At 34.6% G+C, this 12,759-nt stretch overlaps 1 protein-coding gene across 2 annotated transcripts in view; it reads left to right on the forward strand.

The window, feature by feature from the left end:
* LOC584300 (glutamate dehydrogenase, mitochondrial) overlaps positions 1-10,842 on the forward strand; it is a 32,043-nt gene extending 21,201 nt beyond the window's left edge. Inside the window, exon 12 of one of the 2 annotated variants that reach the window (XM_011671760.2) lies at positions 3,827-4,293. In XM_011671760.2, coding sequence (XP_011670062.2) covers positions 3,827-3,946 — 120 coding nt within the window. In that variant the 3' untranslated portion in view covers positions 3,947-4,293. Of the gene's footprint in view, positions 1-3,826; positions 4,294-9,093 lie in introns of those variants that run through there. The other variant, XM_030979613.1, reaches the window with a different exon arrangement.
* Positions 10,843-12,759: the final 1,917 nt, after the last annotated feature.

Here is a 12,759-nt window from a genome sequence, read left to right on the forward strand (position 1 = left end):
ATGTAGCAACAAACACACAATAACTTTTTGCTTATTTCAACTTTGTGCATCAAGATATTATGGGTAGTATGTGTATGACAACCTCTGTTGATAAATCTTATTCGAACTTTAGTATTTAGTCCTGTTTTAAAATAACTAGTGTTTTTATTTACATAATTACGTACAAAAAATGCTACTATCCTAGTCTAAATTTGTATAGATTTTGAATCTTCTGTATGGTAAAATGTCTCATGTTATTTTAAGTCTATGTTGTTGTGCAAGTTTTGAGTATATTTATAGATTATGATAAGGAACTCAGGGAAGAAGCATATACTTTTGCGAGCAGCACGCTAAGATGCATACAAAAATGTGAATTCTATAAAAAAAAATGGAAGGGGAGGGGATTATGTACTCGCCGCCCATACATACATGTATAGTTTAGCCAAGGGGAGGGGCTAAGTTGCGAGGATGGAGGGGCTAAGTTGTGAGGAGGGAGGGGCTAAGTTGCGAGGAGGGCTCAGCGGAAAGTCATCGAACTCAGAAGAAAACGATCATCTCAAAGCGGAGCATACTTGTCGTTTCAAAGAAATGGGGTAAGCACTTGCTCAAGATTGCTGTTATTGTTATCAACCAAATCAAAAGCAACACACACGTTTAATAATAATCATCTTCATAGTTTCCAAGCTGTTAACTATATTAGCATTTCATTTCATGGGCAACTCATCATATCATGCAGTTTTCTTTTGATTGTTTGAAACTTTGTGTCATTCTAGTTTTAATTTCCTTTGGAAAAAATGTTTGATATCCATTTTTAAAATTTCTTTCTGCCTTTCTTTTTTTGCATCTCTTTTTTGTATTAGTTCCTCTTGTTTCATCCTAGTGTTTAAGCCTGGCATTCAGGAAGAAGGGGTTTTTCACCTCTTTGAATAGGCCATTTTCGTAATTAACCTTTATCAATGTAGTGTTACAAATAATTGTGTTTTAATAGTCATAATGCAAATAGCATGCTTTAATTGGTGCTAGGTAGGATAAACAAAATGGCTTGCCTACCTAACAGCATGTAATATATGCAATTTGCATACTGTCTTTTGATATACAATTATTCGTAACAGGTGAATGAAATAATTCATATCAAAGCACTTTACTAGATGCATTGAATTTGGTTACATTAACAAAAATGGCCGATTGAATTCAGACAAGCTTAGAGCATGTAAACTATCTCACTATACTTGTATACGTCATTCCCTCCTACAACGGCTCTGTTTCATCAAACTTGTTATCAATAACAAATGCTGACTACCGGTATCTACAACAAAGTTGCTCTCAGCCAATCAAATGTCGCAATTTCAGTAGCTTAAAACAGTTATTGTTACCTGTTATCAATAACAAGTTTCATGAAACTCATCAGCATCAGCATTAGACTAGAGAAAATATATAATAAATTGGATTGCTAGGAATAGGTCAGTGTGGTGGTGCAACTGGGTTATTGAATCTGATTAGACAGTGTTAAAGACTAGATAATTTACATGTTTCATTCTGTTTTAATAGTAAGAGGGTAGAAAAATCCTCGGTCAGTTTTGAAGCCACACTACTTGTGGTTATGTTTAAATGCATGTTCTTTTAATTTCAGTATTGTCATCCTTTACATGTGCTGTTTTAAGCCCATATCTAACTCTCTCTCTCTCTCATCATTAATACCCATTCTGAATTTCTGTTGTAGTACATGTAGATATCCATTCTTTCTTTTGGTACAGTATATTCATTAGTATTCTTGTCAGCCTTTTTAGCAGGTCCTTCTTCGACTAATACGTGTACTTATTATAATATGTGTAATCAGAATAACAGAAACGGGGTAATACAAGAAAAAATGGCGATATACATGTATATAGATATGAAACAAAAATAGTGAAATATACATAATGATCGTGATAAATACATCTGTATTCTAAAGGGTCGCTCACATATGCCATGCTAAACAGACGCAGATTTTGTGTACTGAATGAATGGCAAATGGAGATTGAAAACAGTAGCTGTACGTAACAAAGGTGCTCTACGTACTCACTTATCTGTTTATTTTATGATACTAAGTTGTAAAGCGCCTTGTATGCATAAGTACGCTTTAACCCCACCTCCGGGAAACTGTGACGGTTTACAGCAGTATACGTTAACAAACCCTTATGGAGTGGACAGCTTGTAGTTAAAAGCTACATGTGTATAGAAAACTGCAGAATACAACTTTCCAGTGCTCTCGTAATTTGTATATATATTGTACAGTGCGTCCCAGAAAAAATGAAACTGAGAATTATTGATGTTTTATCATAATTTAATCACAATTATAATTAATAAATGACACATATTTGTAAAGCTTAGATCCTCTTCTTTCATTTGATGCAACTCATATGATGCATATTTCATGCATGAGTGATTAAAAACAATTTGAAGAAAGGGTACCAAAAAGTCATTTGGCAAACAGTATCTGAATTTCAAAGAGAAAATCACATTTCCAGAAAGGTCATTTTCCGCCCTTTCATGTGACACCTCAATCAGGAAAAATGAGCCAGGAATAACAAAGTTCTGTTTGTTTAAAGTAATGCTTGCATTTCCATGATTATATTAAATGAATTCGTTTTCACTGGATGCCTGCCATAGCAACAAACTCTGTTTCGTTGATGATCAGCCATGCATGAAGTCTTCCGTCTTCTTTGTTGTTAGGGCAGACAGCCAGTAGAACAGATTCGTTTAATAAATGCAAGCATTACTTTTAAATAAACAAACATAAGTTAGGATTCCCATCTTTTAGGTGCTTCATTTTCTTTGCTACTTTGTACTTGTTGTCATTTCAAGAGGCAATATTTTCATTGCTTATTGATAATGTGTTTGTTTTAAGTTATGTGTTTTGTTTTTTAATTTTCATGTTCTTGTTCTTGTTCTTGTTGTAAATCGCATTCTACTTTTTGCCCCTGCCAGAATGTCCAAGAACGTATTTCATCTTTTTTTAATTCCATTTTGCAGTGATTTTTGCCTCTTTTTCTATTCTGATAAGTTGTTTCTTATTAGTCTAAAATAGAAAATGTTTGAGAAATGATACATAGACCTTGCAAGTTTGATCAATGAATGTTTGTCATATAATTGTCATATTTGTTTATTATTTAGAATGTTATCTTTGGTAGTGATCAAATAATTGGTACTGATAGGATATAGAGAAGAGGGGGTGGGGGTGGAGGTACTCAGCCCAGAATCAAGGTAACCAATGGCACTGTAGAAATAGATATTGACTGCAATCTTCCTTAGGAGTGTATTGAAACTATTGACTATACTTTGAAAGTCTCAAGACTACCCCTTCCCTCTCTCTCCTCTTCTAGAGAAGAGGGAGGGGGGTGGGGCTATTTAGCTCAAAATCAAGTAATCGGTCTAAAATCAAGGCTTCTATTGGCTTTGACTTACAAAAAATAATGCCATGATTGCATTCCTAAGAATTTCGTTAAAGGTCATGGTCGAGTGGATACGTCGCCGCCGGACTGTCGATCACAAGGTCCGCGGTTCGAGTCCCGCAGCGGCACTAATGTCCTTTGGCAAGACATTGATCTACCTTTGCCACACTCAACCTAAGTGATGTAAATGGGTACCTGGCAGGAATTAATTCCTTGAAATGCTGGAGCGCTGTAATGGCAGCTAGGCTAAAGCTGGGGTAACAATAAATGCGCCTCGGAATAGAATTTCTAGATAGACGGCAATATAGAAATGCCTATTATTATTATTATTATTACCAAGGGTTTTGACTTCAACAATATTGAGCCATGGTTGAATTCCTGAGGATCATTGTCCATTTTCCTTTTTTATCTTTCAGCAAATCATGAAGACAGCCATGAAATACAACCTTGGTCTGGACATCAGGACGGCTGCCTATGTCAACTCCATTGAGAAGATTTTCCTCACGTACCATGATGCTGGACTTACCTTCAATTAAACCAGTGCATCTGACTTGGGATGACCATCTTACATTTACCATGGAGCTGTTATATAATTTCTTTTCGTGTTTCAGTTTTATTTAGAGTATTTATATTCATTACCACTCGGCAAGATCTGTCACATGAAGTAAGATAGAAACAGAATTGTATTAGAAACAAATACAATGGACAGATTACTCATAGACTGTATTTTTAAACTCTTTTTTATTAGAAACAGTAGAATGGACGGAGCACTTTCATGGCTAAGTAGTATGAAAAACATACTGGTAATAGCAGCAGTTTTTAGTAAATGTCATTCTTAATCCCGAGCAGGACATTTGCTTCCTTCATCTCAAAAGTGGAAGTTTAGAAGACTGGAAGTCAAAACTTACATGAGATTAGATTTAGCTGAATCAAATCTAATCTAATCTGTGTCAATTTTTTCTTCAAATAAAGCTCGATAGTGAAACATGCATTTCTATATAGGAAGTGATATTTATGGAAAATTACTTGTGAGTAAATATGTGATCACATTTTGGAAGTAATAAAATGTATCGTAGAATGCGAACATCTAGCTGTTTGAGCTGCAAGTTTGGTGAATTGAATCCCTACTTTAAAATCAAATACATGTACATGGCTAATGTTATAATATGTATATATATATATATATATATATATATATATATTAGCATGAAATATGTATGATCTAAGCTTATGAAAAGAAATTTGTCCAGAGTATCGATAATAGGGAAAGAGGCTTTATGAAAAAAGAAAGATTTTGGAAAATGTTCTATGTGTCTATTAAAGACTTTACTTTTGTATTTCTATATTATTTTTGCTCTTTATAAGTTTAATATATTACGTATGCTCTATATTTGCAGTGATGAAAATGGTTATCTGAAGGGGGATGCTATGTATTTATAAGTGATTTTTTAAAGGTGTTCAGAGAAGGAGTCCAGTATGATGTTACCTCATAAAGAAATACCTTCAACTGAAAACTTGTCAAGATTGGACGTTAAGATCTCTAGCCATGTCTAGCAGCACAACATGTTTAGAAGCCACCTAGATGTACATTACATATTTACGTTTTCTATCCCTATTTTAGGTCTAAGTCAGTGTTAAACATAAAATACACATATATGTTGGTTTTGTGTGTGCTAAAGATTAATTTTATGAGTTTGAGATTGTCATGTCAAATTTTAGGCCATTGTTTTCAATGTACAACTTTATAACTTGGATTTTCATTTGTTGGCTCAATTTAATGACTGTCAAGTCTCAAAGAATGGTAATGATATCCAACTTCTTTAGGAAGTACATGGGGACATCATGTCATTACGTCCTTGTTTTCGCAAAGTGACGGTAGTGAGGAAAATCGTAACGCAAAGTGAATGCAAATTTGTTTCACTACCGTCACTTCGTGAAAACAGCGACGATTAGTTGATATTCAGTATGCAGAAATAGTTTGCAATTAGCTTTATGAACATTATTTCGTATTTTGATAATGAAATGTCCATGTAAAAGATGTATGGTGAAGAAAATATAGATGTTGTTACATGAATGTGTCATTGTAATGGAGAAATTGAATTATACACTGAAAAATACTGAGCTAGCACCAGGTTGAATAGAATTACGAAGAAGAAATATATGGATGATCTCATTTGCAGACTTGAAAATAAGGATATCTTTATGAAAATCATTTCTACACTTAATCATTTTTATTAATAATATATAGTTGACTAATAGAGTTTAGAGGAAATGAAACTATGTGAGTCTACCACTGAAATAGAAAAGAATAGATTATTCAAAGTTGACAGAGATGTTAAAATAGTAGGTGTTATGATATACGTTTAATATGTTATGTTTGCATATTCAGCGGTTATTTATTTTTCATATTGTAAGAACAAAATATGAAATATTGGACATGGAAATACATGCATTATTGGTTTTGAAATCAATATTGTAATGAGCCAGAAAATTTAACATGTGGTATATTGTGAAGACAAAAATATAATGCCATAGAATTACTGGTTCACATGTAAAAGCAGAGTAATGTATTAGACTCCAATTCACTTGCATTTATATTTGTATTGTAAATGATTGAATTTGAAGGCTGTTAGTACAAATAACTAATTATGTCATCGATTTTCTAATTATAACTTTGAATTGCATATATCATTTTCAATGTATGTGTGCGTACTTGGCATTATCTGCCTCATCAGATAAAAATGCAATCGTTGTTTTTACTCTTACAGGAATGCAGAATTCTGTGTGTGAAAGTAGTATAATGTATCCTGTATTAGCTTTCTTCCATTCTCATAGAATTTACAAAAATTAAGAACATATTAAGGACATCTTCACTCTTTATTCCTTGTGTATCATGTAATTGTGTCACGTATAACTCTGAATGTGACTTCGGTATGCATACCATGTATACTTCAAGTGATGATAAAGTTGTATCATCACGTTAGTAGAGCAGCTGACAAATTGTCTGCTTGAAATGATGTCATCGTCCGGCTGTCGAGGTGCTTTTTAAGAGCCTTGCTTGGCAGCACCTCATTGTACCTAGGTTGATTTTGTATGCAGCGCCTATGCATCATTATGTTGTAGCAAACGTTTGTTCTTGCTTGAATTACTCTCTCTTGCATTGGCGTGGTATATGCATGATTTGAGTGGCCAGTGAGATTTTAAAAGGCGCCCTCAACCAGCCAGACGATGCCATTACTGTAATGTTTTGCTGCAGATGGGAGATTCCTTTTTTATCCTGATATGCTGCATAGAGTATACACAAACATGTGATGCACAGTAGACTTTGATTCACTCATAATTTATAAGATTGGTTGAATAAATTGCAGACTCCAGAGTATCTATGATGAAAAGAGGATGTTGGGAAACTAGAATATATTTAGATAATGTATATCTGTCTATTTGCTGTCTATTTTTTAAAAGTGTACAAATTACGATTAATAGCTGATCATGCTGTAACATTTCTTGAGCCTTGTATTGAACCAAAGGAGCCTATGTCTTCATATTTAAAGCTCTAATAATCTAAGTTTCTTATTGATCTATTAAGAAAAGATTCTATAGAGAAGTGATTCTTACGTGGGTTGGAATGAAATTGAAAGCAATAGGAAACATGTTTTCCTTGTGAGTGTATTCACAACGTAAAATATTGAATCATCTTTATTAAAAGGCATGTAGATTTCATGTATTAGATAATGTTTTATTTGAGTTTCATACTTTTGAAAACCATTGCTGGAGGCACAAACCATGTCTTGTCATGTGTATTGATGAACATAGGAATAAAAGATATACAAAGAACTTGTGTGTTCTGAATGCTCTTCCATTTGCATATTCTTTCATCTCTCTGTACTTATATTTCCCCCTACCGGTACCTTAACATGCCCCTCCCCTGTTTCAAAAAGTATGTCTCCATCAGCTCGAGATTGCCAAATAGCCCACCATTCCGATTTGGGATATGAGCCAGAATTTACAAATGGCCTCTTCATCAGCTCGAGACTCGACCTCGAAACTCTAGCTCGAGATATTTTGCTCAGCGTTCCACATAGTGCAAGTCTTTGGGCTGGTGAAGACGCACCGGGCAAATAGCCGATATTTTGCAAGCTAGCCCAAGATAGCCCAAGATATCCTGGGATGATTATCTCCACCAAATATCCCGCTAATTGCAATTGCGGGCTGATGAAGACGCAAATTAGCTGGATAATTTGCAATCGGGATAGTTAAAATAGCAGGATATTTGGCAATCTCGAGGTGATGAAAACAGGCTTAACGAGGCAGGCTGTGTTACAGTGGAAAACACACTGTCCCTGGTTAGGATTTTAAATGGAGGCCCTGTGTAGTGGAGAATCATCCCTTTTGCATGTTAAAGCCCCACTGCACTAGTTTGGCTGGGAAAAATTAGACCACCCAGCTTGGTCACAGACAAGTGGTTATCTCATCAAATCAGCTCTCATAAGAAAAACTGTCATTGCTTAGGCATTGTTTGCTATATATAGGGCGCAAGTAGCTATAAGAAGCTATAAATGGGATTATTTTATACATATTCAAACTTTTTCACCAGAGAACATGATCGCAGCTACTTTAAAAAGAAAATCTAAGGCAATTTCAGAGGCCTTGCGCATCACCTTTTGAAACGTACGAACATGACAATGACATATTACATAATCATAACATGATTTCTATGGGACATACAATAGGATATTGAAATTGCCCTTGAGTTGATAATATTTAAAGTAGATGCTTTCCTATTACAAATTCGATGTCAAGTAAAGCAAACTATTGAGCATGAAGTCATCACAAAGGTATCTCCAGCCTCCATTTGTTGCATCTCTGATATTACTTTGTTTAGATCAAAACTAAAAACCAATCTAATGGAAAAGGCATATTCAACCTAGTTCTTAAATTGTCACCTTACCTTGTTATCTTGTGTTTGATAATTTCACTTTTGTTGAGTCTGTTCTCTTGTCATTTCTCTGTTTAGTTTTACTTGCATCAATATTGTAAAGCGGTTTGATATAAATCAGAATGTAAACAAGAAGTTATTATTATTATTATTATGAAGAAGAAAATCAACAGATGCTGTTATATCATTTGTTATGACCTTTGTCTCCTGTGTACATTGTTTCCTCTGACCATCTCCTTGCTCTGACTTTCTGTTCGTTCTTGTGCTTTATCTGACCTCTTGTGAACGCAAGATAAAAAGGAAAGCTTGTGTGTCTTGTTATTGAAGACTGTTCTCATTTCTTTTCTCTCTCCCCTATACAGCAAATCATGAAGGTTGTTATGATATTTGTTATGACCTTTGTTTCCTTCACCTCTTGTGTATATTGTTTAACTCTGACTTTCTGGTTTTTCTTGTGCTTTATTTGATCTCTCATGAACGCAAGATAAAAAGGAAACCTTCAGTATGTCTTGTTGTTAAAAACCATCCTTCTTTTTTCTCTCTCCCCTATACAGCAACTCATGAAGGTAGCAATGAAATACAACCTGGACCTTTATTTCCTTCACCTCTTGTGTATATTGTTTAACTCTGACTTTCTGGTTTTTCTTGTGCTTTATTTGATCTCTCACGAATGCAAAATAAAAAGGAAAGCTTCAGTATGTCTTGTTATTGAAGACTGTTCTCATTTCTTCTCTCTCCCCTATACAGCAAATCATGAAGGTAGCGATGAAATACAACCTGGGTCTTGACATCCGAACGGCTGCCTACGTGTCTTCCATCGAGAAGATCTTCACTACCCACTACCAAGCTGGTCTCTCCTTCACATAGACTTCTTCTGAAATGATATCTCAAATTTAGATAATTGCAATTTTGTCAGATTAAGTTTAATTTCAATATGTTTTGGGGGGTTTTAAAAATAAATCAAGTGCAGTTTTACATTTTTCGGGGGCACTATGTTGTGTCATCTACCGTTGACTATTACAAATACTATTGCATAATAACTTTATTTATAATGTCTTATAGATTTTGGGTTATTTGGTGCTTATTATTTAGGTAACCTATCTTTTTATTGACATTTAGTTTCACTTTCTTTTGAGAACCACATCATGCAAGTTCTCAATATTTAATATTTGTCTGTCTACTCCCTGTCAGTCAATGTATGTAATTGCTATGTTACCATGGTACATCATTTGCTAAGAATGATCAGTATCAATTTAAAGGAGAAAAAAATTACAGTAAAAGAGAAATGGGATAATATTATCTTTTAATTGACACATAATCTCAATTGTTTTTGAGAAACATATCGCACCAGATACTCTGAAGAATTTATAGAGTGTTATCTGACTTGTCCGCAAAGTGAGATATTGCTACAACATTTCAAAATGTAGTGCATACAATTGATAAATTAAATTAGAGATTAGTCAAATATAAAGAGATTGATATTGAATGCAAAATCAAATTATATGAATAATTAAAAATATATGAAATTTTATTGTCTATATTAATGCTCCTTCTTGAACCACTTTATATCAGTATTAGTTCATTTCCAATAGAGTCATAGTAATGATATCTTAATACAAAGTCATTATAAACACAGTATTGTCTTTATAATGTTGGAATTGTGTGTGTGTTTGTGTGTGGTTTCAAACAGTACAAACTTAATAGTAGCCCAAAGAATATAACAACAATGCTGTGTCTTTATTATGTGTGTGTCTTGCACATATTTCTAAATTACTTTTATTTTGTGAAATATTACTTTAAAAAGATTGACAGTAAATATGAATAGTTGTGTGTCATGAACTGTAGTATGATACATGTATGTTTTATTCTCACTTCTTTTTTTAAATCCTATAACATTTCTTCATGGTGTTATGGAAAAGTTCTGCTACTTGTACTTCACAGAATTAGCAGGAGAGAGTAGGGCATCTCCTTGCCAACTTAAAACATATATAACATCAGATTAACAAGGTTCTTAACAAGACTTTCAATGTATGATGATGTTGTATCATTGAATTGCTGGTATTTTTAACCTTTCCTTTACCACATTTAATGAAAAAACAATGGAGATGTACACTCATGCATAAATCCTACTTTGCCACAGTCTTTTTAAGTATTCAGGCACTGAATGAGAACCACTTCCCTTCAAAATAATATTCAGAATATAATGCAATGTATAGTTGTGTAATATAGAAAATGTATCATTATCTGTTTGTTATGAACACCTATTATATTTAATTCACACTACAATCATAAATTACTTTAAACCGCACGTTTCATTTCTTATTTCATTGTTGGATATTTAGGTGTAAAAGGTAACAATGGAAATGGGTTAACACACTATTTCTATATAGTGCGCAATGTATGCTGCCTTTGGTAATATCATGCTGCCTTCAGTAATGTGTACTAATGAGGTGATGTGAACTTGAAGAAATAAAATGATGGAAATAGGGGACAAAATTGATTTCCTTCTGATTCGATTGTTACCAACTTTTGCATGCAGATCTATGTGGAGGTGTCAGGGTCGAGTGGTTTAAATACTTTACTGGAAATGCGAATGTTATAGGTTCAAGCCCTGGTTCGTCACTGGTGTCCATTTTGCAAGATATTAATTCATATTTGCCACTCTCCATCCGCCAGGAGTTAAATTGGTAACAGTATTCATGCTGTGAGCACCAAATTCGGTAGCCTAGCCTGGAGCCGGGGTATTACTGGAGAGCATTCACCTGGACACATGTACTCAAAACAATATATATATATATATATATATATATATATCTATATATATATATATATATATATCTTTAATTATAATTATTTAATGGATGACTAATAGGGGGAGCCTGGGGGAGAGATGGTGAGAAGGGCCAATGACATGCTTAAAAAAGGACACTGATATATATTTGTTTTAAATTTTAAATTAGGTAGTTTTTTCCACTTTGAATTTTTTAACCATGGTGTAATGCTTCTCTGATCGTCGGGGGCAGATGATAGTGATAGGGAGAAAGAAGATGGAATATAAGTACTTTGTTAAGATGTGTGAAATAATCACATGAGATGAGAGAGTTGTTTAAAAGACGTACATGTTGAGAGCAAACGAGAAAGGGTTGAGAAAGGGCTCAGAGAGAGAGAGAGAGAGAGAGAGAAAGAAGGGGGGGGGGGGGGGGGAGTGGAAAGCATTGAACAAAAACAACTAACTCTGAAGTTGTTAACATTCCAAGGGAGAGGTAACAATCCCAATTTGCACTAAAAGAGAATGATCAGGCCTTCAAATTTCCATCTTGTATTGCGGTGTAATATTTAAGTGCATGAACATTTAAAATTTAAACGCACACACACGCACGCATACCCCCCCCCCCCCACATACGCACATAAAGGAAAACCACAAAGTATACATGGAGTTATGTACACTCCATTTTTATGGATGTTTCACCCCAGTTCCTCTTCAAATAGCTTTTCAATGTGCTCAATCGAGCCTGAAATAGGCATAAAAGCCAAGGGTTGCAAATTAACCAAATCTGGTTCTGATTGCGGAAGTGTGATTAATAAAACATGTGTGGCCAAAAGTGCCCCTTCCTCTTTTCTTTGATAAGTGCCTCTTTTATTTTGACATGTGCCCCTTTTCCTTCGACAAATTCTCATTTTCCTTTGCTATAAGTATCCATTTTCCATTCACATAAGTGCCTTTTGTAATATCTAGCAAGTGCCCCTGTTCACTTTTGATAAGTGCCCCTTCACCTCTGACAATTTCCTTTTTCAAATCTGAGAGGTGTCCCTTTTAATTTGACAAGCACCCATTCCCCTTCTGATAAGTGCTCTTTTCGTCCCTTTTCACCTCTAATAACTGCCCCTTTTATTATAACACGTGCCCGTTTTCCTTTTTAATAAATGCTCTTTCCAGGCTTCTTATATAGGTGCCCCGTCTCATTAATACCCCTTTTAATCGCTGATAAGTGTCCCGTTTATTTAAACCTATGCCCCTTTTTCTTTTTAATAAGAGCCACTTCCCCTTTTTCGTAAAAGTCCCCTTTCACCTCCGATAAATGTCCCTATTAAAATCCTTTTCTTTCGACAAATGCACATTTAATTTTTTTTTATAAGTGCTCCTTTTTCATTCTAATAATTGCCCCCTTTCACCTCTGATAATTTCCCTGTTATCAATGATACGTGCCCTGTTTTCCTTTATAATAAGGGACGTAAGCCTATCCCCATTACATAAATGCCCCCGTTTCACCTCTTATAAATGCCCATATCAAAATATGATGGGAGCCCCTTTTCCGTCGACAAATGCATTTCCCATTCTCATAAGTGCCCTTTTTCATCCCTCGTGAGTGCCTCTTCTTTAAGGTGTAAGAAGTGCCCCATAGTTCACCTCTG

This window comes from Strongylocentrotus purpuratus, unplaced genomic scaffold (assembly GCF_000002235.5).
Source record: "Strongylocentrotus purpuratus isolate Spur 01 unplaced genomic scaffold, Spur_5.0 spur5_scaffold_10, whole genome shotgun sequence".
Taxonomy (NCBI): Eukaryota; Metazoa; Echinodermata; class Echinoidea; order Camarodonta; family Strongylocentrotidae; genus Strongylocentrotus; species Strongylocentrotus purpuratus.